The sequence below is a fragment of the Ptychodera flava genome, chromosome 16, assembly GCF_041260155.1.
Source record: "Ptychodera flava strain L36383 chromosome 16, AS_Pfla_20210202, whole genome shotgun sequence".
Taxonomy (NCBI): Eukaryota; Metazoa; Hemichordata; class Enteropneusta; family Ptychoderidae; genus Ptychodera; species Ptychodera flava.
Genome location: NC_091943.1, coordinates 21,652,491 through 21,677,506, shown reverse-complemented (window position 1 = coordinate 21,677,506; position 25,016 = coordinate 21,652,491). Strand labels below are relative to the sequence as shown.

The following is a 25,016-nucleotide window of genomic DNA, read 5'->3' as shown; positions in this document are numbered from 1 at the left end:
AAAAAATCGTAATAAAATGGCCGCCTGGCGGCCATATTGGATCGTATCACAAAACAAAATGACGTGCATATCTATGACATTGGTCAATGTCCTTGTACCAACTTTGAATAAAATCGGTTGCAACATGTCTGAGATCTGGCTCTGTACATGAAAAAATCGTAATAAAATGGCCGCCTGGCGGCCATATTGGATCGTATCACAAAACAAAATGACGTGCATATCTATGACATTGGTCAATGTCCTTGTACCAACTTTGAATAAAATCGGTTGAAACATGTCTGAGTTATGGCTCTGTACATGAAAAAATCGTAATAAAATGGCCGCCTGGCGGCCATATTGGATCGTATCACAAAACAAATCGACGTGCATATCTATGACATTGGTCAATGTCATTGTACCAACTTTGAATAAAATCGGTTGAAACATGTCTGAGTTATGGCTCTGTACATGAAAAAATCGTAATAAAATGGCCGCCTGGTGGCCATGATTGGATCGTATCACAAAACAAATTGACGTGCATCTGTATGACATATGAAGTAATCCTTGTACCAAGTTTGAATGAAATCGCTTCTTGCATCTCTGAGATATCTGCGTGAACGGACGGACGCACGCACACAGACGCACACAACGCCCGGACATGACCAAACCTATAAGTCCCCCCGGACGTGTCCGTGGGGACTAAAAATAAAGCAGATGAACTTACATTTGCAGATTGATTCGACATTACTACTCTATCCAATTATCCCAAATTGGTTCCAATTGTGTTATGAGCACAATCTATCGAAAATTAATGAAAGCGGCATAGACACAATTCATAGGAAAACATGGCAGGATGCAAACCTAAGATCGAACATTTCTTTCCAAATTCATTACACAAGCGATGATATCGATCGATAGCCGTCCATCCATTTTACAAAAATGCACAGACAGTAAACAAATCCAACTTGTCGAAATTTTGGCCTAACCTTCTAACCACTACTACGTTTGACATCCAAATTCGTTGCTTCTTCATGAATGAACATGCTGCTCTAATCTGCACTTCAGCCAGACCTGAATAGATTGATTTAGATGGAAGATATCGCTGGGACTTCGTTTTGTAGATTTGATACGGTCGGGTTCTATTTATTTAGTGTAAAAATGGAGCGGGAAAGTAACATATGCACCAAAAACGAAATGTTGATGTCAAGTGCAACAGTAGTTAGAATATACTGCTACTGATCTCCGCTTCTGTAATGAATGGGGAAAGACATATTTGATCTTCGGTTTGCGGTCTTCCGTCTTCGTAAAAAGCACATTATTTAGCGAGTATGCATGACTCGGGATTCAAATTTGCTAACATGCGTTGGGTCAAGATCACTTCAGAAGTAGTATACCTGTTACAAATTCACCTCGAAATTGGGAAACTAGACTATGCATGCTATGTAACGACTCGAATCAGTTGTATTGTCAGAAAATACTCACTGTAAGCGAATCTGCAATGCTGTAAGGTCCAGTTAGAAAAGCAAACATTGGCTAGGAATAGATGCCGATAATAGCAATTGCTTTGTTGTCTTCATATCACTAATCGTCAATTAAAAATCAGGTCGATATCGGTACATTATGATAACTTTAATGTACTGCGCCCCCCCCCCCCCCCCCCCCCCCCCCCATCATGAACTTCTATTGGATGGCGCAAACCTGGCTTACATTTTTGCTGGTTTCGGAAACTTTAGAAAGACCACTGAAGGGTATATTGTCTTTCCCCCTCCCCATCATCTGTTGCTTTGATCGGCTCACGGGCGTTTCCTCAAACATGACAACGTCATTGCTGCCGAACCTGGTCACAAAAAGCTTCATGCTACCCGACGACTTCAGGACAGCTATCCCATACGTCACAGAAGCCACCGACTCTCGCGATGCGACTTCGGCGAGATACGCTCCGCAAGAATTGTACAATTGTACGCCTGTGTTGTTGTTTACGTAGATGCAGTTTCTCGAGTCGACGGCAACTCCGCTCGGCGTTCCCAACGGACTACTGCCCGCCGTGGTTATTTCGAAATCGAAGTCCCCGCCACTGTCGAGCACCTGAACTCTTCCGTTACCATAATCAGAAACGATTATTTGATCTTTACTGTTTACAGCCAGGTACATTGGTTTGTTGAATTCTCCTCTACCGTTACCTAGTTTCCCGATGGTGCAGACTGCTGACACGTTCATGAATACACCCTCCACTCTGTAGACGAGGATGTTGTGTGTGCCACTGCTGACGACGTAGATCTTCCGTTCACTGCACACCCCGACTCCGATCGGCTCATTTAGATCGCCTTTACCGAACTGTTTTCTGACAAATCCCGAGAGGTCGACGATATACGCCTGATTGTTGGCAAAATCCGACACGACAAACAGGGTTTTAGCTGAAGTATCCTTAAAAACAGCTATGCCAAAAATCTGAGAGGGCCGAAGAGGACCGTTTGTCGTGTGTCTGATGTCTGAACTGCTTCTCCTCAGTGTCTTCTCTGTCTCTGCGTAATGAGTCAACGAACTCCCGCCGCAAACTACCAGTTCACCGACGCTGAAACTGGCCACGCATGTCGGGGCCGTCACTCTGATGACAAAGTCTTGATTGTACTGAAATCGTGGGACAAAAGGAACATCACCTCTGACTTGGCCGACGGAGTTTTGATGGAAGGTCTGGATGAAATCAATCGGGGTAAACTCAAGCGTCGGTGGTGGGTGCTGATAATAAGGATGCACGACGTCTTTGGCCAATTCCTGGCACGTCTTCAAATCAGTTAGCTGAAGTTTTTGGACGAATGTTGTTGCGCTGAGTTCGTCCATGAGTCCGTCACCCTTTGAAAGGCTGTCGTTGTACAAGGCCAACGATCGCACCCATTTATCTCGGGTGTCTTGCAAGTGGTCGATCTGCTGCGCGTGTTTACGTTGAAGTTCAGCGAGCAAGGCGTCACCGTCAGTCCGTGTACGTTGGGCCAGTAACGTCGCTTGTTCCGCGATCGCATCACCGACATCTTTTCTGTCCTTATCCAGCCGAGGGAACAGTTCATCTATGTACCTGAGATTGGCCTCGATTTGCTCCTTGTTCATGTCAAGAACCCTCCGGTTTATAGTTAAGTTAGCTCTTTTATTTCGAAGAAACTCGACCAACTGTTGCGAGTTGTGCTCCGACCGTTTGTGGCCATCTCCCAAACACAGCGAGCAAATAACCTCGTCACAGGTATGACAGAATACATCAAGCCTCTTCTGATGTGTCTTGCAGACTTCTTGAATGTTTAAGACGCTGTTGGTTCCTCCCTTTCCTTGTTCTGAGCTTCTGAGCAGCGCCAGCAGGTTTTGGTCCTGCCTGAATCCCCGGGCCCCTTCTTCGGGAAAGCTGCTGAGCTTTGCACACACAGGACATGCCAGTTTCTGCAGTTTCACCATCACTTTCGCCCATTGTTCGAGGCAGCTCAGACAAAAATGATGATCGCACGAGAGAGCCCTGGGGTCGTTGAGCACCATACAGCAAAGCGGACATTTGGTCGTTTGGGTGGTGTCATTGGTAGCCATCTTTGGTCAGTAGATCCACGCCTACAGGTGAAAAATAGATTGCATTAAATGTTAACGAACGAAAAATAGGAAAATCCACATGTTGGCGTTAACAGGTTGATCAGTAATCTCATACCATCAATAGTAGAGCTCAGCTCGGTAGTTGTTCACAAGAGCCACTGGAAACTAGCCTTTCTTTCCACCAATTATGCGTTTTCGCACATCACTTTGCCTGCCGGTCAACTGAGAACATTAATACAACATCGCACCGATCATAAAAATAAGTATGACTGAAGTACATGTTGTCTAAAACAGACCCATAAGTAGTAACCTTCAACGTTTTTGCCATTGGTAGTCGTTCTGATTGTAAAATATATTTTCTTGTTTTTAATTCTTCCAAAATCGTGTTGAAGTGCCGAGTGTTCAACTTGCAAAAACTGCCTCTACGCGTATGTCCAAAAGTATTGATGGCAACGGAATTAAGTCTGGACCAGAACTCATTTTTCAACAATAGCGTTAAATATTGTACATAATACACTGCGGCATTAAAGACCAATGCTTTCTTTTTAGGCATACTTTAAGGTAGATGCGCCTCGGAGACAGATGGACTCTCAATCTTTTAAAATATTCGTTTGACATACCACTTTATTGGGGCTCATTTTGAAGCTTATAGGGTAAACAAAATGTTCACCGGCAGAGTTTTGTGAAAATCGGGAATTGTATTCCCTCCCCTCCCCTCCCCTTACATAGAGATACCACTCGGAGGTGGACATTTCAAATATCGTGAAATTTTGGGCACTTTGTTTATCTCGTTCCACAATGTGCACGATAACCCCAATTTCTATTATTGATTTTGAAAGAGAATAGTTGAAAGTTTACTAGAAGAAGAAGAAAACGCGAGCAAAACTTTAAGCCGTTTAATTTCGAGGCGCGAATTGCCTTGAAGGAATATTTTACAAACTAAAATAATTCAAAGCGTTTTGAAGAGTCACAGATATTTACCCTTTATTTCTTCATTGCGCATGCCCTCTCATCTGCCTGTTTCAACCACCTGTTACAAAGTAGATTGCGCCTCCAAATTGAAAGACTTAAACATTTCCTCAAACTTTCCGTCCGCAAGGAAAAATTAAACCATTCCCTTTCGAGGTCATTAAAGAGACACTCCCACTTGGTAACATTTTTAAAACACATTTTTTAATGCCAACGGTCGATATTTGACGTGGCGACTGTGCGCGGATCGCGAGATATCGATAAAAACATGTCAATTCCCGAGCGCATTTTTCACATCCTGAAGTTTTACGATCGTTTCTGATTTTGACCCGAAATCCCCCGAAGGTTTGTTGTAATGCTGATGGACGATATTCTAGGGAGTCTACAATAAGTTCGAACGACGCAATTAATTTACTTCCCACTGCAAAGACTTTATATACAGCATTATGCCATTACCTCAGGTAAGTTTTGTAAAACTTCTCCTTGTTTTTTGTCGTTTTCATTATTCTAAATCAGTTGTACTATATTTTTAACTAATACCACATAAACATCAGTTTTTATGTGTCAAATATTAGCCGCCTCCGATGACTACATTTTGTCGTCTGCCACACAGTACGCCGCGCGCGTGGTATGCGTCTATGCATACCACTCGGCGGCCGCTATGTATCAACCGCACGTAACTGTACTAGTCACCTATGCGAATTCTGGTGGAATCAAACTTTGTTTTCCGTTTTTTCTCAGAGTCAGTAAGACTCGGCTTTCCCCCAGGGAGCATGACCGATCACGGACGCGAGTGGTACTGTGGCGTATAGCAGCGTTAGCGTAGACTCGTACTCCATAGCTTAGTTGACAATGGCCCCAGCGCCGAACGTTCGATGTTCGGAAGCTGAATTTAGGTGGACCACCGGAATTCAAACTGTTACTTTTTTGAGGACATGTTTTTATTGATATCTCGTGATCCGCGCCCAGTCGCCACGTAAAAGATCGACCGTTGGCATTAAAAATATGTGCTTTAAAAATGTTACCAAGTGGGAGTGCCACTTCAAGTCAATATACGGGTCACAAATTTGTAAACTTACTAGAGGAAACAATCACACAATATTTAAAGAACATTAAATTCGATATTGCCGCCATCCCGGGGGTGCCATCCCTGTGCTAACTCTGTGGAAAGATTACATTTTCGATTTTCACAAAAGCCAGCTGGTTCAAACTTTATTTACTCCATGGACTTCAAAATGAGCCCTCAACGGATGGTAAACCAAAACAGTATTGTAAAAGTTTAATGTCTGAATATCCCCGAAGGGCATTCTACATTGAAGCCTATAGCCATACCTCAGTATCTCGATAACCCCAGCGTTTATTGTATTAGTTGAGGCATGTTGCCTGTTTATCAACATACAATAAAAAAATTGTCCATGGGTTATCTTAGAGTAAGACTGTACGTTCTACTGTATTAGACATCAGGACTCTAACACTCCCATGAGAGGGTTAAACTCACAAAATGTTTTGCGTGGTTTTATCAGAAACTACCTCGTAGCCGTGAAGAGGTCAATGACCAAGAATCTCAGGGATCGAGTTTGTTCAAGTCTGTACGAGGATTATGAAGGTATCATAGCCCTTTGCTTTCCATTGAAATTGTAATCAAGTAAGTAAATTTCCTGGCAAGCCATGCCTTTAACAAGTTTAAACGCGACTGTGCTTCAAATAGGCTGAAGCACCAATCCGTACGAGTATTCATCTCTTCGACAGGCCACTCCACCACGGTGCCGTGAAACGTTGCTTGATTACATCACAGGCCCTCCATAAAGGGACTAGGGTTATATCATATTACCTTTGACCAGGTCATCATCAACAAAACTAAAATCAGCACAACAGCGGAATTCCTCTCAATAAAGAATGGGGCTTTTTGTGCATATGTCCAAACCGAGAACAAGCAAACATGCCTACCTGTGACTCATGTCGTCATGATACATGTCCGCGTACAAAGTCTGCACAGCCAAAATCGATCACAATTCTACCAGTATTAGTCATATTCAGAAATATTTGTTGACGATATTTTTTTCTGTAAGATTTATATTAAGGTGGTAAAGCACTGAAATCATGCAGGAAGCTCTCTCTCTCTCAGTAGGTGTATACACGAGTGGAGGGACCGTGGTCTATATTTCTTGAAGGGACAGGTTTTTATTAGCTTTATCTCTGGGCAAATTGACGAACTGTGCACCAAAGGACTAAATTCAGATAAACCGTCAATGTCAACAAGCACTAACACGAGAACAGGGGATCAAACACTGCTCATTCGACCTCTTGAAATATAATCAATTGTGAGTCAAAAATTCATTGGCCCGCATGTATTTTGGGATGACACATCATTCTACATACACCTAACATGTAGGAAGACCAAGACGATCAACTCAGTCGCGACATATTTGATCAGACAAGGGCCACAATCCTTTGTTTCTTTCTTTCATATATTTATCGTATCTAACTGCACTTATTCGGCCATTGATGTGGAAACCATGTGAAACTGATGCCCCCTCACTACACGAGGAATACCAGCTTTACGTCTGGGCAGATTTTCTGAAAATCGGAAATGATTGGGTCGTTTTTATTACTCCCCTCTTTTCATAAAGGTTTCACTTTTCACGTTGCAAATGCGAACAAAGTGGTCATTTTCTAGTGACCGCGAAAAGTAACGACAGCGCGGGTAAAAAACCTCATGTTTTTCATGCCGTTCGGTTACACGGAGTATGAAATCGGCCAGGCTGTTTTGGGGGGGATTTGTTTTCACATCGAAAGCTGAATGTATGGGGTACCGTAATACGTTCTTCAGACCGAGCGAACGTCTTTTCCTGCTTCATTTGGTCGTATATTTCCTGGTTGTAAAATGGAACACTTCAAAGATGCCTCGCATGTGATTAAAAAAACGTTTATGGCATTATATATGTTTCTTGGTTTGTAGCTCTACACTGATCGAGTGCACACACAACGGCGACCAGAATAATAAGATCAGATCACTGCGAATTTTGTTTTCACTTACCGTTCACCACAGTAGCCTCGATCGAAAAAAAATCGACAAACGAAACTCAATAAATATTGGCGCCGCGGTTTCGTTCCTAACCGGATAAAGACTGCTTGACCTTTGAAGACGACCCCTGACCTTCGACAGCCCTTCGAGAATTGTAGGGAGAGGCATCAGATGCCCGTTGTGGGGAGGGAATTGGGCTTTAGACTATTGTAGGACCGAGTAGATATCTGACCTTTAGGATCTATGATATGGAATGAAGGTGACGTAATTTATGTAAGGCCATGGGAATCTTGAGTTTCTGCACACCTTTCGCCCTAGAGGAACCATTTTTTCACTGCGACTCAATTCGATGACATTTCAAAGCGCCGTTGCTTGACTTTACTTAAGCACAAAAAACCCGACGTGATTGTCATTTTAACAAAAATGAGACGATTTCTACATTTTATTAAAAAATCGAGTCTATGCAAGTTCAAATATCTCGATCTAAAAATTTCGATTGATTCAAACGACGGGATTTTTGAACTTTCCATTCGTATGAACCTGCCCCGACGTGTATTTCGCACGAGCGAAAACATCAGGATTACGCTACACAGACAAAATGTTATACGAGAAAGACGTGCCCTTTACAGCTAGAGGCTTGAGCTAAAGAAAGCTGTACCTAAATTTCTTTTGTTGCTTTTGAAGAAAATCTATTTTCTTTCCGTCACCTAATACTTAACTCGTAACTCGTGACATTGTACCATCCCTTCCAAACCCCGGTTAACGATTTAGCCGCATATCACTGACACAGACGAAACATTGATGTGCAGCCATTATGAGCTCAACGATTTTTTCTATTTATACAATATTCATCATGAATCGTTAAAACGAAGTAAAATTGCTAAATTATGGACACTGAAGCACAAATCCCTTCCTGATCACGATCTCCATTTTGCGAAGTACCCAGAAGTTTACTATGTCATATACAAGTCAAAATCTTGGAAGACGCTTGCAACTGCCTACGAGGGAAAATAGGAGGCATGCAGCTTTCATATTTATTCAGTGTCTTTCATTCACAGAAGGGAATCGCAGTCATTTTGTCAAAGCCCTCAGAGTAATAATGTCCTCACATCATGCAACAACCGTACATGAAACGTCACCGAGAAAATTGATGAGCTGTTCAGTCGGTGCTTTTGTGGATCTTAAAACTCAGAGCTCTTATATCAAGTATTTGCCGTGTAAACACTAGAATAGACTACTCGTAACCACAGATCAATCTGAATCGTGCATGGCAACATAGACAATAGAGAAACGTTTCTCTACAGTCTATGACCGCCGGCAATAACCTTTTTTCGGTTAAAATTAAACGATCTTGCGTGATACATTTACTATTATAAAGATCAACGATATAGGTAAAAAAAATCGTCGCATGAGAGGCTATCATGTGGATTTTTGTCCATCTTTCTTAGCAGGTCGGTGGGTGTTGGGGTAAATAACAAATATGAAATACAACATCGCATATAAAAACACACATGTGAATGAAAGCGATTTCGTTGATTTGATCAAATAGATTTTCGCCATTTTTCCTGCGTCACACATCAGACTCTGTTAAACCGGTCAATGATCGTCGTTCCAAGCCCACGGATACACAATTCTTATTTCAATACGACTACAAAAGTGACCACTAAGTCATGCTGAGTGAGATTCAAATAAAAATAAGAATAAAACAGTTCGGTTGCTATTTGTTCCAAAGGTCTGGTGTACACGTGGATGTCTGCCTAGTGTTAACAGCGGTTCCCATGGCAGAGTATCCGGATGTCAGGTATTGATTTGTGCAGGTACCAAGCTACACATTAATTAACCCGACTACAACCATTCTTTCATCGTCCCCGGGGATTGGGCACTCATCCTTGATTTTGTTACATGTGTACTCGCCCTTGAAAGTTCGTATTAAAAAGCGCAAAATACAATATTGCGTAAAATCTTGGATCAGAAGTCTGCGTTTTGGGCCAAACATCGGCGTCAAAACTCTACATTTCCCATACAAATTGGTAAGTCAAATTCGTACTGGATGCAAAAGCAGGGGTCAAAAGGCTACATTTTATGACGATCCCCCGACCCTGATTTTATCAATGTTTCCTCGATCGGTCAAACTGTCTAAATAGTACGAAAAGTCAAAAGCACCGCGGTACATGTGCATATACCCTCCCTCTATGGCAATACGCCCTCCCCTCATCTCTCCCCATCGGTTTTGATACTGTAGTTCGTAAAGTATCATGTGCTGCTGTAAGGGGTGGGTGTGCCGCAGGTCACATAATCGCTCTGAAGTCAACTCAGTTACTGTATAACAATGAAAAATTTGCAATGAGCGGCTTGTCCCCAACTCATTATGTACCTCTTAAAGGAACTATTCCACCGTAGAGATTATTATATAACAAACGAGGTATATTCCTTTGAAAAAAAACCCTGTTTGTCAATTCTCTTGTTCTGCATTCATTCGTTATTCTGAGAGTTGGCGTCGCTTTACATGTAATACCATGCCCTATACATGTACAATGAAGAATATATCCATCCAAACGTCGGGGATGTTTGTCACCGTAACTACAGCAAAAATAAAACAAAACATATAAAAAACAGTTGCACAGAAATATCAATGTACCAACCTTTAAAACACAAGGAACGCAGTCAGTGGCGCCAACCGATACAAGGGTTTTCAACAGGCGTGGGGTGCAATCAACAGGTGGTAGAATTCACGTTGTACTGTGCATATATACGCCGAAACAATTAATTTTAAGGCAAATGAGACCCAGTTCCTTGACGACAGAAACTGTTTACCTGTTGTAGTGCGAAGCGCAATATCAGTATTGACGTTTACACAAACCATTAACCACTGTCGCCAATGACAGAATTTCTGAAACGCTGGATAAATACATCTCCGCCGTTGCTGTGACGAGGATCCGTTGCTTGATGACAACCAAGCTGACCTTTGACACGTCTGAGGCGACTGTCTGCAAGGTATTTGATAATAACGTTTTTAACTGCTATCGATTTGAAATAATCGGTGTTGCGTAAATTTGTTTGAGTTGGAAAAATGGTATTTGAGTTAGTAATTCAGCTTAAACAACAAAAAACTCCCATTACCTAATGATCACACGCGAATTGTTGATATTTACAATGCTCCTTCAAGTTCGAGGTTCCGCACTGAGAAAGATTCTCTTGCGCACAGCTCAAACCCCCTCCCCCATACTTTAATTATAATGTCCCTTGGAGGAAGCACATCAAATCGACCTTCAAACGGATGCTAGCTACAAGATCAGGCAAAATTCGATTTATTCATGAAATACATTAACCATATTGATCAGAGCCTCCATTCATGTCGGGCAATTAAAAATTTTGAGTGGCTCCCCTTACCTCACGTCCGAACTTTCAACAATCGTCCCACCTCTTCCCCTTACTGACCACGCCCGCAATAGCGGTGGTCTGCGGCTGCGGCTGCGGTCTGCCTGCGGCTCTTGTTAGACAAAATATCCCCAACTCGTGTGAGAAATCCGATCCCAGGTCTTCGGAATGCGTGATTCTGGTTATGAACAAGATATCCTGATCTCACGTCTGATAGGCAAGCCGTTGAAACAGTTATACTTTGGTGATATTTTCAACACTATTAAATCACATCGAACCTTCATTAGCCCAGTAAAAACTTAAACCCTTGTTCTGCTACGTTAATGTCACCATCAGGCCGAACAAAAAAATTGTGCTGTTCCGATAACCCAACCTACCAAATGTTTTAGCTGCCGACCCTAAAATTTTTAGAGCTACGTAAACACGGAAGTAAAAAAAAGAAAAAAACAATCAATAAAATCACGCGTTCGTTACTTGGCATTTAATTTTTGCTTGAACGAGGATGTCTTTCATGTGTTTTTTTTCCTTTTATATGTATGATACATTTTTCTGAAAATGTTGTGGCTTGTGTTTGACCGCCCTGAACCCCTGAAAAATACATATATACAAATAACAATACTTTGGAAGAAAAAAAAATCCCTGCCGACCTAACTACCCTATTTTTGAAAACCATGATATGGGAACAGCGCAATTTAGCCTCACATTGAGTTGGTTCAAAGGTAGGGCATGACATATCCCATAGATGCACTTTTAATAACTCGGACTTGAACATTTAAAGCCTCTGAAGACATAGATAAACATGGTTTTTACTGACTGAACCTGCTGTAGCATACCATACCAGTAGGTGAACAAAACTACTTTGGTCGAATGCTATTGCTTTTTTCCTGACTTGGCAATTGGAAGTCATACTGCATCGCAGAATACGGGTTGAGGCTGTTCTTCAAATGTACATCATTTATGCAATTGTAAATTTGGTGTCTTTGTGTTTAAAAACACTGAATCTACATCAATTTAAACTCTCCACAATGCATGGTCAAAGCTGCAGTTTTAAGTGCCATCCCATATCATGTGCCCAAGGGCAGGTCACCATTAGCTCAATGTCGGGAGGGAAAATGGTGTCCTGCCTTGAAGGCACATAGTGGCTTGTTTGGGCTATGTTTTTTTATTACATGCCTCTCTAGCACAATTTGCACTCAAAATTTTTGGGTTAATTTTCTAAATGACAATCATATGCTTTATTTCCATGACAGATGACAATATTTTAAAACATAGGACAATTTTCATCATCAAATGGCCCATTGATATATCTCAATCACTGTCATGCGGTTTATCAAATTGATATTAAATGCAAAAATTTCCTAAAAACCAGATTTCCTAAAACATGAGATTTGACCATTTTTAAACCCAAAGTTGTCAAGCTGAAAATGTTCACTTTCAGTCAAATGCGGTCTGCTATGTCATCAACAAGTTACCATTGAATCTTACGGGGCAAGAGGCGTTCTATACACATGTACAAGACATGTAATAGGCTGAGTTTGTCATAATGCACAGTAACCATACACATCAAGGGTTCGCCATGTCTGTAACAATCATTGAATGCTAACTATGTATTGTGTAAACCCAAGTGCTACAATAGGCACCATTGTGAAAACTGCTTATTACCATTTTTCTGCAAGATAAGTGTCTTTTTTGAAATATCACATATGAAAAAGTTCATAATGTAGGTTTCAATGCTTTTGGCAGCTCAAATTCTCCACTAGAAATTTTCAGCATTAAGTGGGTGCGGAGACATACTGCATGTATTGAGCTACGTGAATGAGATACTCATGTAGCAATGGATTGTCTACTGTCTGACCATTTTGTCAAATATAAAAAAAATCAATCTTCATGGCCTTTGGACTTCAGCAATCATTGAATGTCAGTATCTAATGAGCATGAACTCCATCTCGCTCTTGTATTTTGACAGGCAGCCACAGGAGAACACTGGTTACCATGGAGATCAGCAGGTACTTGCTTCGTCAAAGCATTCATGAATATCACCTGGAGATCACATGACTGGCTGTTCAGCGCTTGAATGGTGGTAGCCGGGGGACAAAATTGACTCAGGTTGGCAAACAGATTGGGGAAGCTATCACTGCCAAGGTCACTGACTAAATCAGGTGACCATAGGAACAAAGTGTCAGTGTTGCAGCTATCTACTTGACCAGAAGACCAGCACCTGTACAGTTCACTCTGGTCATCTTGCCACTTGGAATGTGATCGATGGTAAAAAGAGATAAGACTGACTGGTGGGTGGCACACATCGCATTGGTGTCAATAGATGGCTTCAGTATCCTTCAACAACCTTTTTTCTTTTTCTGAATATCTCAGAGGAGTCAGCAATCAGACCAAATAATCACAAATACCAGTGGCTATGACACTGTGTCAGAGGGCTTCACAAAGGGGCATAATTCAAATAAAACTTGCATATATGCCTTAAACTTTATGAAAACACAATGTGACATTGACAACTGTATGGCAGTCATGTTGGCACCCGATTCTGAGGGGCGAAGGCAGTCTTATCTTCCATCTCACTCATCATTGTCGACAATTATCATGAGTAACATCAAGTGTTCTGAAATCGCGCCACGTCGGTGGCAGGTTGTTGTTCAGGTATTTACCGCATCTGTGACACGGAGTGGAAAACAGGGTGGTGTAGCTGTGCAACCATGTCTGCAAAGATAGAACATTGCAAGTAAGCACAGAACTCTAATATGTGAATCAAGTCACAAAGTCACAAAGAAACTGTTAATAATAGCAATACTTATCCTACGAGAAATATGATATCAAATATGCAAAGTTATGCTGCCTATTCATACAAGCACCTCCTTCTTGTCAAAGCTCCTGTATGAGACACTTCACTACTGACGGCAGAAAGAAGCATCGATAAACTACATTCTTTGAGGGAATTGTCACTATGAAGGGCCAGTAGCTGTAACTTTTGATGATTTTTATTTGCTATTTTGATTTTTGTATTTAAATTGCAAGTCATGGTTCTACTCCCCAGAGCATGTTCAAACACCAACTATTTAGCTTACCAACACAGCAGCTATATGTGTAAAATGCACTGTTATTGCTTATATTTGATTCTAGTCTTGACTAGAATTCACTTGTCAACAATAACAATGCAGTCTACATATAACAGGCTGGGTTGGCAAACTGAATACTGTGTATATCAACATGCTTTTGGGGAGTAAAACAAGAAATGGGAGTTGACATTAAAAAACAAAAAATACTGAAAAATTATCTATAGATACAGCCACTGGCCCTTTCATACTGAAAAGCTACAAAACTGATAAACCAATGAACTATGGAAGATAGTTTCAGTAGAACTTGGACGCACTAATTATTTCAGTCAAAACACCAGAGTAGGTCTCAAAAGACTTGCTGGCATGTTTCACAGTGTTTTCTATCTTTTCTACCCTGACTTTTCTTTGCCAAATAGGAGAATAACAGGAAACTTACCATGAACGATTTGATGGCAATTTCTGGCAGATGTGGTAGATGGTAGTGTAACATGGCCGCCATGGCGTGATCTGTAAGCTAAGAAGCAGAGAAAATTGCTGTGTTAAAGAGAATTCATTCTCGTATTATTAAAAGGGGCAGGCTGGTTATCAGCTTTATTTCTGAACAAAACTTGATTAACTGAACACAACTTTCAAAAGAGAATAAAGAACTAACATCACATAAATGGTCAATGTCAACAAGGACCAATGTAAGAACCCGAAACTGAGGACTGCTGCTTTAAGTACAGCGCCCTCATGGCCAACAATGTAAATTACTTTTGTTTTACTAATTCTCTTTGCCTGTTGATTACTTCTGATAAATTAGCATTTCACCCCATTCCACTATGGGGGATTCATTGTAAAGTCACTGGAAAATTTTATCAATGATACAACATATGAGTGACAGCACTAACAGCAGTACCAGGTTGATAATCATTAAAGCCCCACTAGCTGTTTCTTTTTTGCGTTTTTTAAGTAAGATTATTTGAAATCACATGTACCGGTAACTCATGTAAAAGTGCTAACTGAAGTGTGATCGCAGAAATGTTTTCAAACATTAGTGAAAAATGCACAACTCTGATTTGAACAACCAGATAACTTTTGAGTTGCAATTCAAATATGGCCGCCGCATACATATAGGTAAGCAAGTTAATCTCATTGACCACATCCAGCACAAAAGATTGAAATACTGACATTTTCAAAGACAATGTGAGTTCGTTACAGGAATCCAAAACATCTCTCTCACGATTGGAAGGTCTTTTGGTAAGTAAATGCAAAGAGATGCAGCTAATGGGGCTTTAAGTGAACGTCAGAATCTGTGTAGGATAATACTGACCTACATGCTCACAAAACATAATATTATATAGGGCTCAGCCCTTGGTGTCGCGCCAGGGGTTAAGATTGGCAATGTTATTTGTATTGATTCATGATAAAATGTAATTAATTGTTACTTCATAAACGTATATATGACAACTATGCCCAGTTTCCCTCTGATGAAAGCAGTTCACGTACGTACACGCGCGGACGTCAAACCCTGCAGCAGTGCAGGTAGGCCTATAGATTTTCTGTAACGTGTAAATATTTTGGACAAAAATTGGCAAGTTTTACATTGATAACAGCCTATTGCGTTAAACAAGGGACGTATCATGCAATCATTATCATTGCAATAGTAACTGCACTGCCCAACTTCCACTTGCAAGCTGAAAACTATAGCGTTCCGTCTAAAAACTGGCAATTTTTGAATTTAATTATTGACACTGGGGGCGCTTTTCTAAAATTCAATCCCAGCATTCTTTGCGTATGCCACCGTTCATATGCGCGACTGTTTTCTCCCTTTATCTATATTAACGATATTCTGTATCAGTGACAAGGTGCATAATAACATTTACTGGCTAATAAAAGAGGTATATTTTATAAATGGCATGTTATATAATAATAATTTGTTTCGTATTTGTTTATTTACGAGTACTCAAAAAAAACATGGCGGCGCCCACGAAAGAAGGGTACACTTCCGGTTACTCGCATAGTATATTATGAATAAGCGCATGCGTAGTCAGTAAGCCGCTGGCGCGACTATTAATACTTTAAGGCCCAAAATTTTTGAATGCAAGAATAATAGGCCAACCCGGAATTCGAATCGACCACGGTACAAACAAAGCCATGTGCGCAAACACGCATAGACATACGTGCATTTCCATACTCGTTAGTACACATGTGGGTTTGTTTGTACCGGCATCACGTGATTATTTGGGCATACTGAGTCTGTAGAACACATAGCGTCCTTTTTATTCCGGAGTAGAACCATTCAGGTACATTTGTAGAAAGAAAATCCACAAAATGGGTTAACTGACTGCAATTTTGTAATTGAGCAGTATCCTCCTCCGCTTGGGAAAACAAAGGGACAGCCAATTTATATAACAATTGATAATTTGCATATCCCTTGTGTTGTGAACATATATTCTTTGTATGGTTATTAACATGTGAATATATTGCCTGAATATCAGGAGGCCCATCCCTCAAATCCCCTCAGGGGAACACTGTTGATAGAAATTTAGAAATGTGATTCAAAGCATGAGCATGTAGAAATGTGAGTCTCACCTTTTGAAAGACTTGATACCTTGAAGGTGTCCAGAGATCTAACTGCCAAAATAACGATTGAAATGATAATTTTGCAAGTACATTTCAGTCAACTTTGCCTTCTTAGTCAAAGAAAATTAGAAGTGTTTCCTTCTCACTGATTTTCTTTTATTTTCACCAACATGATGTTACAAGTAATGCTTGTCTTTCAGTTTCACGACGACAAAAGATCAAGAAGAACAAGGATCAATGCAAAATCTTTTCAACAAGCAATAGCTTGTAGGTATGCCGTGTGTTTAAGCCAAGCATAGGTTTGCATTAAGAAGTACAAGGCAGGCACATGACACAATAATATCAATGGAAAGTAAGCATCTGTACGGACATCATCACCATCATAATAAATGGTACACAATTTTAATTTATTCATAAATCTCTCTTACTTCAAAGCAGAACGAACTTTGGTGACAGTTCTTGAACTCTCAATTTTTTGACAATGCTTGGCTGATCAGTTGCTTGTGTGGCTTTATTTTGAAGCCTGTGGGATTTATGAAGTTTCACTGATTTATTTTTATGACTATCAAACATTTAGTTTTTATGCACAGATTAACACAGGTTACAGTTGCCTTTATGAATTTCAAATATTGGTAAATTTTAGATAATTTGTTTCTACAATCTCAATCACCAAATGTGACCCCTGGTTTTCATCCATGATCATGAAATGGAAAATGGTTCAGAGTTTCTCCGGGGAAAGTTTGAGCAAAATATTAAAACGCTGTGTTTTGAGGCACTAGTGCTGAAGTTCGAGATATTATTAATAAATTGTGAACCATTTCAATTAGATAACTCTCTGATACTTGCATGTAATGCAGCCTTGATTAAGATGACTAATACTATGGAATCGTCAGTCTACATGTACACTTGGAAAAAAACACACCTGTCCGTCATCTTTGTGTGAGTTTTCGTGGTATCCCCTGACAACCACCCTCTCTATCAGAAGTCCACGTAATACCACAATGGCACTCAGTGTCCTGCCAACGGTTACCTATCAAACAGGTTCAAGAACAGACAGAGTGTTGGGAACCCTGTACAACAACATTCTGTGACTGGAATAGTGGTAAAAAGTACATGAGGTGTTTGCAGCAATGCTAAACGGTAATTTTTGTGGCAGATGAAATCTCCACAACCAAATCTTGAGTTTGAGTGAAAACATTGACAAACTCCTCCTGCATTGTTTTTCCATTTTTCAACATTTGTAGCAAAACTAACCGGCATAAGGAGAAGGCATCATATCAGGATCTGGCACATACTGTTTTACAGCCATGATACCTGAACATTGGACACCTAATCAGCAAAATACACAGCTACTGTCTACAGCGAGCCATACATGTACACGTATTCATAAATTCACTCGGTAATTAGTGAGCCACTTTGTTAATTAACTTGATAGCGATATTGTTTTTCATTTGAGTCAACTGCAGATACTGCAAGCATGTGGCATGCTGCCATAAAGCTGATCTGGGTACAAATAATTCAGTATAGTCTTGGTTGCTTACTACTACATGGGATTCAGAATGAATAAACATGGTGATAATATCTGGGATAATATCATACACTACACTGCCAAATGAAAGTAGTTTTCCAAACTACATTCACAGTCCCTCAACAAAGGAGGAGGACCAGGCTACAATTGATGTCTTATTCATTACTCTGTGAGTTTTTATAAAATTGAAAGAAATGGACCAGGCAGCTTTAAAATCTACTTCTAGCGTACAGAGATGAGATTGTTTACCTGTAATACGGCTCCAGCACCCTTGGGTCTGTTGACTGTGATGGACATGTCATTGAACAGTCTGTCCAGATTTGCAACGATAGCATCGACTAGACTGAAAAGCCAGGGGAGAAAAGACAAACATCACTGTAACATACTGTACATAAATTGATGCAAAGTACAGACCCCTGGGGTAAGCAAACTCGGGGGTTTAAAGTTCAAAATCCACCAAAGTTTTTGTTTGAAACTGTGAATATGCCAACAGACCAGTGAAAAGCAGTACTCATGTATGGAAAGAAACATACAGTATGCAGGTCTGGCAAAGTAGACTGCATAACCATTGGACATGCGTATGCCGATCTGGCTGTCACAAAACACTGAATCAAATTGTTCACTTCTGCTCACACATATAGATATGGCATATAAGTACCATATTCACCCTGCTGATATGTAAAAATTTGACAAAGACAAAATTAACCCACATGACTTAGATATATACATTACAAAGGAGTATCTAACCTGATAAGGCTAAATGATTTGGTCATTTGACTCTTCATGAACTTTGAATCTTTCAGTCTTAAAGTTAAATGATGAATAAGAAATCCAAAGTCTGTGAACAGTTACCATTAGGTCACTGAGGAAAGATAGGAAAACTGACACAGATACTATATGCATGATTAGCACTTGCAGCATGTCTCAATCTTGAGTGTAAATACCGATAGTCATGAGATAAATAGCTTTTACACTGACAGAACTTGCAGAGGACTGAGTAAAACTATCCATTCACTACATCTGAGACAAAAATGCTGTGTATTGCATCACTTTCAGGACCTACACGCTCAGTCTGAGTGAAGATGCTTCCACTTTAAAGTCTTCAAATGTACTGATTGAATTTGATCCAGTCAACAGGGTATCAAAAATTGTACATGGATGATAAGCAATAACCCTCTTCTCAAAATGGTACCTTCCTGAAAGCCCAGGTAGAGGCGTAAGTATCTTTTTACAGAACACAAAGACTACAAAAGGAGAACTTTAGAATTCAGTTAAAAATAGTGGTTGATAGGAAAAATAATGCATGACTAAATAAGTTAAAACATACATACATAGATACATTTACATAAATTTACATACATGTACATACATATATACAGTACATAGATACACATGTACAGACGTATGTACATACATACGTACGTACATACATAAATACATCCATAACTACATAAAGACTGACGATGGACGCTATATAAATACCCATACTACTAGCTTCTATAGACATATATGTAGACCATAGGAGCTAAAAATCATTGTAGAGAATGTCCATTCATACCAAATATCACTGTTGGAATTGAAGTAGGACACTTACTGAGAAGGTACTGCATGGCTTGTTGGAGTTAGTTTCTTCCTCTTGGCTGATAATCCAGTGGCCACTGTTGTCCGTTTCAAGGAATTCTGTGTCAGCATGGAACTAGCCAGGCTGCTGTGTGTTTGAACCTGCCACAAATAATCATAGCAATCTGAGTTTCCAAAATTAAAAGCATTAATATATTTTTATGTAAATTTCACGATTCATAAACCTTACATAGCTTGTGAACTTCTGCCACTGACTGAGTCATTCCAGTGTATTAAGACACTTTTTTACTTTGATGCTCTACCAAAACGCCCTCTATTGATCATTTTTTTGTAGTTTAATAAGCCACATTTGTAGCCAACCATAGGTAGTATTTCCATCTTGATGTAAGAACTGAGAAAAATACCTTTGATGACCATTTATAAGACTGTAGGAGCTGTGTGTACAGTGGTGTTTTGTCCTGCACTGGGTCAAGACTGAGGAGACCACTGTTGCCCATGGGGATGGTATCTGTGAACTTTTGTAATGATGAGGTCAACTTTTCCAGTTCACTGTACGGAAAGAGATGGAAGACAACGAAATTAATTACAACAGAAATTAGACCAGTCTGTCACTCCAGTGGCTGAGATATTTTACTGTTACCTTTAAAGGGCCATTTTTTCACTTTGCTTTTTTTGTACCTCAACTACAGTATTTTGTTCTACCACCCAATGCAAGTTGTGATCTGCTTGTAAGCTCAGCCTGTACATATAACTGCATACATGTATTTATTTTTGACAAGTGAATTCTGGTCTGGACTGTCATCCAAATGTAAACATTATGGTTTATCTTACATGTACTAGAGGCTGTAGTTGAACAAGAATTCTCCAAAATTCATACCTGATACTTAATCTGTTTCAAAAATGCTTGTTTCATGTGATTTTCAGCAGAATTCTATGGACACATTGCCAAAACATAAGCGTGAGCAACATTCCGGTCACCTCTTGGGCACCTCTTCTTCATTGATGTTGCTGCCACTGGCACCTATCCATGCGGGGTGACTGGAATGCTGCTCATGCTTATGTTTTGGCGGTAAGTCTCTCAAATTCAGCCGAAAATCACACGAAATGAGTATTTTTTATGCAGATGAAGTATCAGATATGAATTTTCATGTGATTTCCAGCCGAGTTCGAGAGACACCTCGCCAAAACATAAGCATTAGCAACATTCAGGTCACCCTGAATGGGTAGGCTGCGCCAATGATAGTAAAGTAGAGGTGCCCAATGTTCAGTGTGATGTGACTGGAATGTTTCTCACACATGTTTTGGTGAGGTGTTTCTAAAACTTGCCCGAAAATCACACGAAACAAGCAATTTTGAAGAAGATTAAGTATCAGGTATGAATTTTGAGAATGATAGGGAACGATCGACGGTTACATGATAGATGAACTTGCTAATTTTCACAGTAAAATTGAACGCTGAAGATGGTATGGCACAGTCCTTATACCCAGTTGGTTTCCTGACTTTCTTCTTCTCAGGCATATGTACACAAGTCTATGGGGCACGTAGGCAGAGCAGATTTGAGAAAAACAGGCGACTGTGCACTGATACAAATGGTTACCGTTTCCTCGCATAGAAATCAAAAAGTGGTTTTGCAAAGGTGCAGCTGAGCACATCATATGCCTAGAGTCTGACGAGGTAGGTGTACTAAGAAATGAAGATGGAAACAAGTTTTGGATTCAAAGTCAGCTGATTTCAGTGGGAGAATCTCCACAAAATTGATGCGGAGTCAGTGGTTTAGCCTACAACAGTCAGTAGGGCTGCAGTAAGTGGTGAGAGGCGTAGCCAGTGACACAACAGTCCTGCAATGCAGAGCTATAGACAACAGTGCTGCTACTAGTGCTAGGTCTTCTAAGAGTTGAGGTGAAACTCATGAATACTGACTTCAGATGTGAGAAGACACGTGAGATTCGGCTACATAACAAAGGCTGCCATACAGTCTTGTAAGTCAGTCTACACATGATCTTTCTTTCCCTATGCTTGCTATACCAAATTTCATTTGGCTCACGTTTTAGCATGGTTATTGGAGCTACTACTTCTAATGCTCCATGCTAAAACCCTGTGAGTCACATCATGAACCTACTGCTGCTGTACGCTCTCGGTGTACGGTGCAGAAGTTTACTTTTAGATGTAGAAGCGAGATCTCGTTTCAACCATGGAGTAAACCTCCATGTTTCAACCTTCACGGTTTACACGACTGCCATAATAGAGGTAGAAGCGAGGTCTCTTCATGCTACTACAGTTCCGTAGCCTAACCACACAAAGTTGTCGGAAAAATCATGGGCTACACCAAAAGTCGCTTGTATAGCAATGTCTCGAACCACATGTGACTGTACTCAGTAGCTACTTCTGCAGGAAGTACAGTACCACCACACTGTTTATACAATACAGTCCCCTCTATCCACACAATACATGCACGCACCTGAAATCATCATTAACGCCCGATAAGCCTTTTTTCAGCTCGGAAACGAATACACCTTCCTTTGTCACTTCTCCCTTGGTGCTTTTAACTCCATCTTTAAGATGAGTGAACACTCTAGTAACGCTTGCTCGCAGCTTTTGTGTAGCCGAGAGAGCAGCGTTTATCGTGTCCAAGTTACTGCCGTCCGCCATTTTCCTGGAGTAAGTACCCCTTAGCTTGTTGAAAATTGATTGACTGTTTCCAAGTTTGGGACGCGCGACGTAGAGATGTCTGAGATGTGTTTTCTGTGCGAAGGGAGAAACAGAGTGGAATTAAAGAAGTGAATTCTTTACAAAGCGGGGAGAACGACTGAAAAATACATTGGCTGGTGGTGTTAATGTCAATGTTTTGTTTAAATCAAATTTTCAATTTTAAAGTGTGATTAGGCCTACAGTATTTTGAATGCGCTGTGAATCCTATTTCACACTTTCTGCAAAAAACCAGATGTCCAGAACTGTTCTACATAAATTGATGTCAATCACTAATATCGAAGAGAGAACAGTAGTAAATCAATAACTTCAATGTCTAGTTAGACTGTTGCCAGTCATCATGTTAGGCGTTTATGACCCCATGTTTGGCTCTCTGAAAGTCTGTTTTCCCTCTTTGGGTGAAGATTAACATATTTATGGGACAGTTAGCTGTATCTTTTGACAATTTTTCATTATTTGTATTCTGTATATTAACAACAGAAATGGCCAGACTCCAGTTTGTCATCATAGCATACATATGTAAAAAATATGAAATATACATATAGGTGTCATCATAGCATACATACTATGTAAAAAATATAAAATATACATATAGGTCCAATAATCAGTATCATTCAAGGTAAATAAATTGCCAATATGTAAATTTTGGTTTAGGCTGAAAATTTCCCCTTTGCAGGCTATTTCAACAAGCTTAACAGTGGGCAGTGAGATGTACTTTTAACCCTTTAACCATCATGGTGGACCTTCTGCAGAAGAAAATGGGAGGGAAAAGGTTCGGAAAGTACATGACATTGTAGTTGATACTACAGAACCAAAAATAACAAAGGAGTTGTATTGTCTTGTGTTTTCATGATAATTTAGGTACAAAAGTTCATTTTCAGTGACAAGGCATTATTTCAGTTCTCTGAAACCATAGGGGATTGCTTATATGTCCGCCCCCTGGGGTGGGGTGGGGATAGAGGTGTCTTGGTTTTAGCACAAGCACCAGCAAGGTACTATTATAATAACAGTTATACCTCCCTGGTGCGTTCATTGTTGACTTTGTCAAAGTGAATCCGGGGATAATCTGATGACAGCGTCCACATATTACCCTTGCTTGCTTTTGCGCATTAGGCAATCAAACGCATCTGATAATAGACGCAACAAAGTGACAAAACTTCGCGTAAGATTGCCAAAGGACAAATACGTGACACGGGAAGGCGAAAAAGAAATCGTTACAAAACCAGTGCTAACGTAAGACCAAGACACCAAAATCTTTATTGGCAACACTATCATAGTCAAAAGTATTTAAAAATAAACAATAGTAAGAAGAAACTTATGCTGAGACCAAGACATCTCCATCCCCACCCCACCCTGGGGACGGACATGTAAGCAATCTCACATGCTGAAACCGTTCTTTAATAGTTATCCTTGTACGAGCTTACAAGGGTTTGAATGTTAATGTTGGTTTTCCCTGTTTTGATAAAGGAAACTATCATCGTTCCAACAGTATTAACAAAGTACAATTACACCTAGCTGTTGGTCCATAGCTGTGGTGTTTTTAGACGGGATTCCTGCGCTTGTGGTGGCGGGGTTAAAGTCGTAAAAGTCCAAACCAGCCCGTAAAAGGCAGGAATCCCGTCTAAAAACACCACAGCTATGGATCCACAGCTAAATTACACCATACCAAGACAATGGATAATGCAGAGAAAGTTGTCTGGTTCCAATTACAGTCTCCTGAGAAGCCCGAGAGATCTATTTTTTGCTCACGTGTTTATACACGTGAGCATATGTCGCAGCGATGTCTGTCTGTCTGTCTGTCTGTCCGTCTGTCTGTCTGTCCGTCTGTGTGTCTGTCTGTCTGTCTGTTGGTCCGATATCTCAAAAACGGCTTATCAGATCAGAATCAAATCTGGTACATATATTCAGTTAGCAAATGGCAAGAACTGATTAGTTTTTGGTGGGTGTGGCTTGCATATGTTTTGCTCATTTGCATAATTAATGATTTTAGAAAAAAAGGATATACATTAAAAACGACTACACACAATTTGATGAGATTTGCTACAAATGTTGATCACACCAAGATATATCAGCAGTGGGAACCATTAAGGGGTGACATGAAAGATAAATGCTAATTTGCATATTTAATGAACTTTCCTAACAAGGGATATGTCTGATTTGACTCGATCAAAATTAACCAAACTTGGTATGTATATTAAAGATACTATGATTTAACATTATTGAAAGTCGTTAAGCGTTTTAACTTCAGCCAATTCCTAATTTGCATATTTCATGAACTTTGTTAATTAGGGATATATATTTGAAATGACTGGACCAAAGTTGATGAAACTTGCTACATGTATTGAAGCCACTATGATACAACATTTTTGAAAGTCATTAAGCATTTTTACTTGAGCCAATTCCGAATTTGCATATTTAATGAACTTTCCCAATTAGGGATATATATCAAAATTAACTTGATTGTAGTTGTTGAACCTTGCTATATACATCAAAGATACTGTGATATAACATTATTGAAAGTCAAAAGACATTTTTACTTCAGTCAAAACCTAATTTGAATATTAAATGAATTTTCATAATTAGGGATATTTATCTGAATTGACTTGATCAAAATTGATGAAACTTACTATGTATATTAAAGACACTATAATAC

At 40.0% G+C, this 25,016-nt stretch overlaps 2 protein-coding genes across 3 annotated transcripts; both read right to left on the bottom strand.

Annotated features, from left to right (window-relative positions):
• Nucleotides 1–1,650: 1,650 nt before the first annotated feature.
• On the bottom strand, nt 1,651–10,548 carry LOC139114292 (tripartite motif-containing protein 2-like). Of its 2 annotated transcripts, none has more exons than XM_070675901.1 (2): nt 10,180–10,548; nt 1,651–3,564 (listed from the first exon to the last, which is right to left on the bottom strand). In XM_070675901.1, the coding sequence occupies exon 2, from the start codon at nt 3,541–3,543 to the stop codon at nt 1,660–1,662; it is 1,884 nt and encodes a 627-aa protein (XP_070532002.1). In that variant the 5' UTR covers nt 3,544–3,564; nt 10,180–10,548; the 3' UTR covers nt 1,651–1,659. The 2 variants fall into 2 exon arrangements, with proteins under 2 accessions (XP_070532002.1, XP_070532003.1); XM_070675902.1 differs by lacking the exon at nt 10,180–10,548 and adding an exon at nt 7,550–7,672.
• Nucleotides 10,549–11,627: 1,079 nt separating this feature from the next.
• On the bottom strand, nt 11,628–22,393 carry LOC139114294 (mediator of RNA polymerase II transcription subunit 27-like). The gene is made up of 8 exons (XM_070675906.1): nt 22,116–22,393; nt 20,062–20,206; nt 19,671–19,798; nt 18,326–18,419; nt 17,471–17,578; nt 16,558–16,599; nt 14,420–14,497; nt 11,628–13,627 (listed from the first exon to the last, which is right to left on the bottom strand). The coding sequence occupies exons 1-8, from the start codon at nt 22,304–22,306 to the stop codon at nt 13,493–13,495; spliced, it is 921 nt and encodes a 306-aa protein (XP_070532007.1). The 5' UTR covers nt 22,307–22,393; the 3' UTR covers nt 11,628–13,492.
• Nucleotides 22,394–25,016: the final 2,623 nt, after the last annotated feature.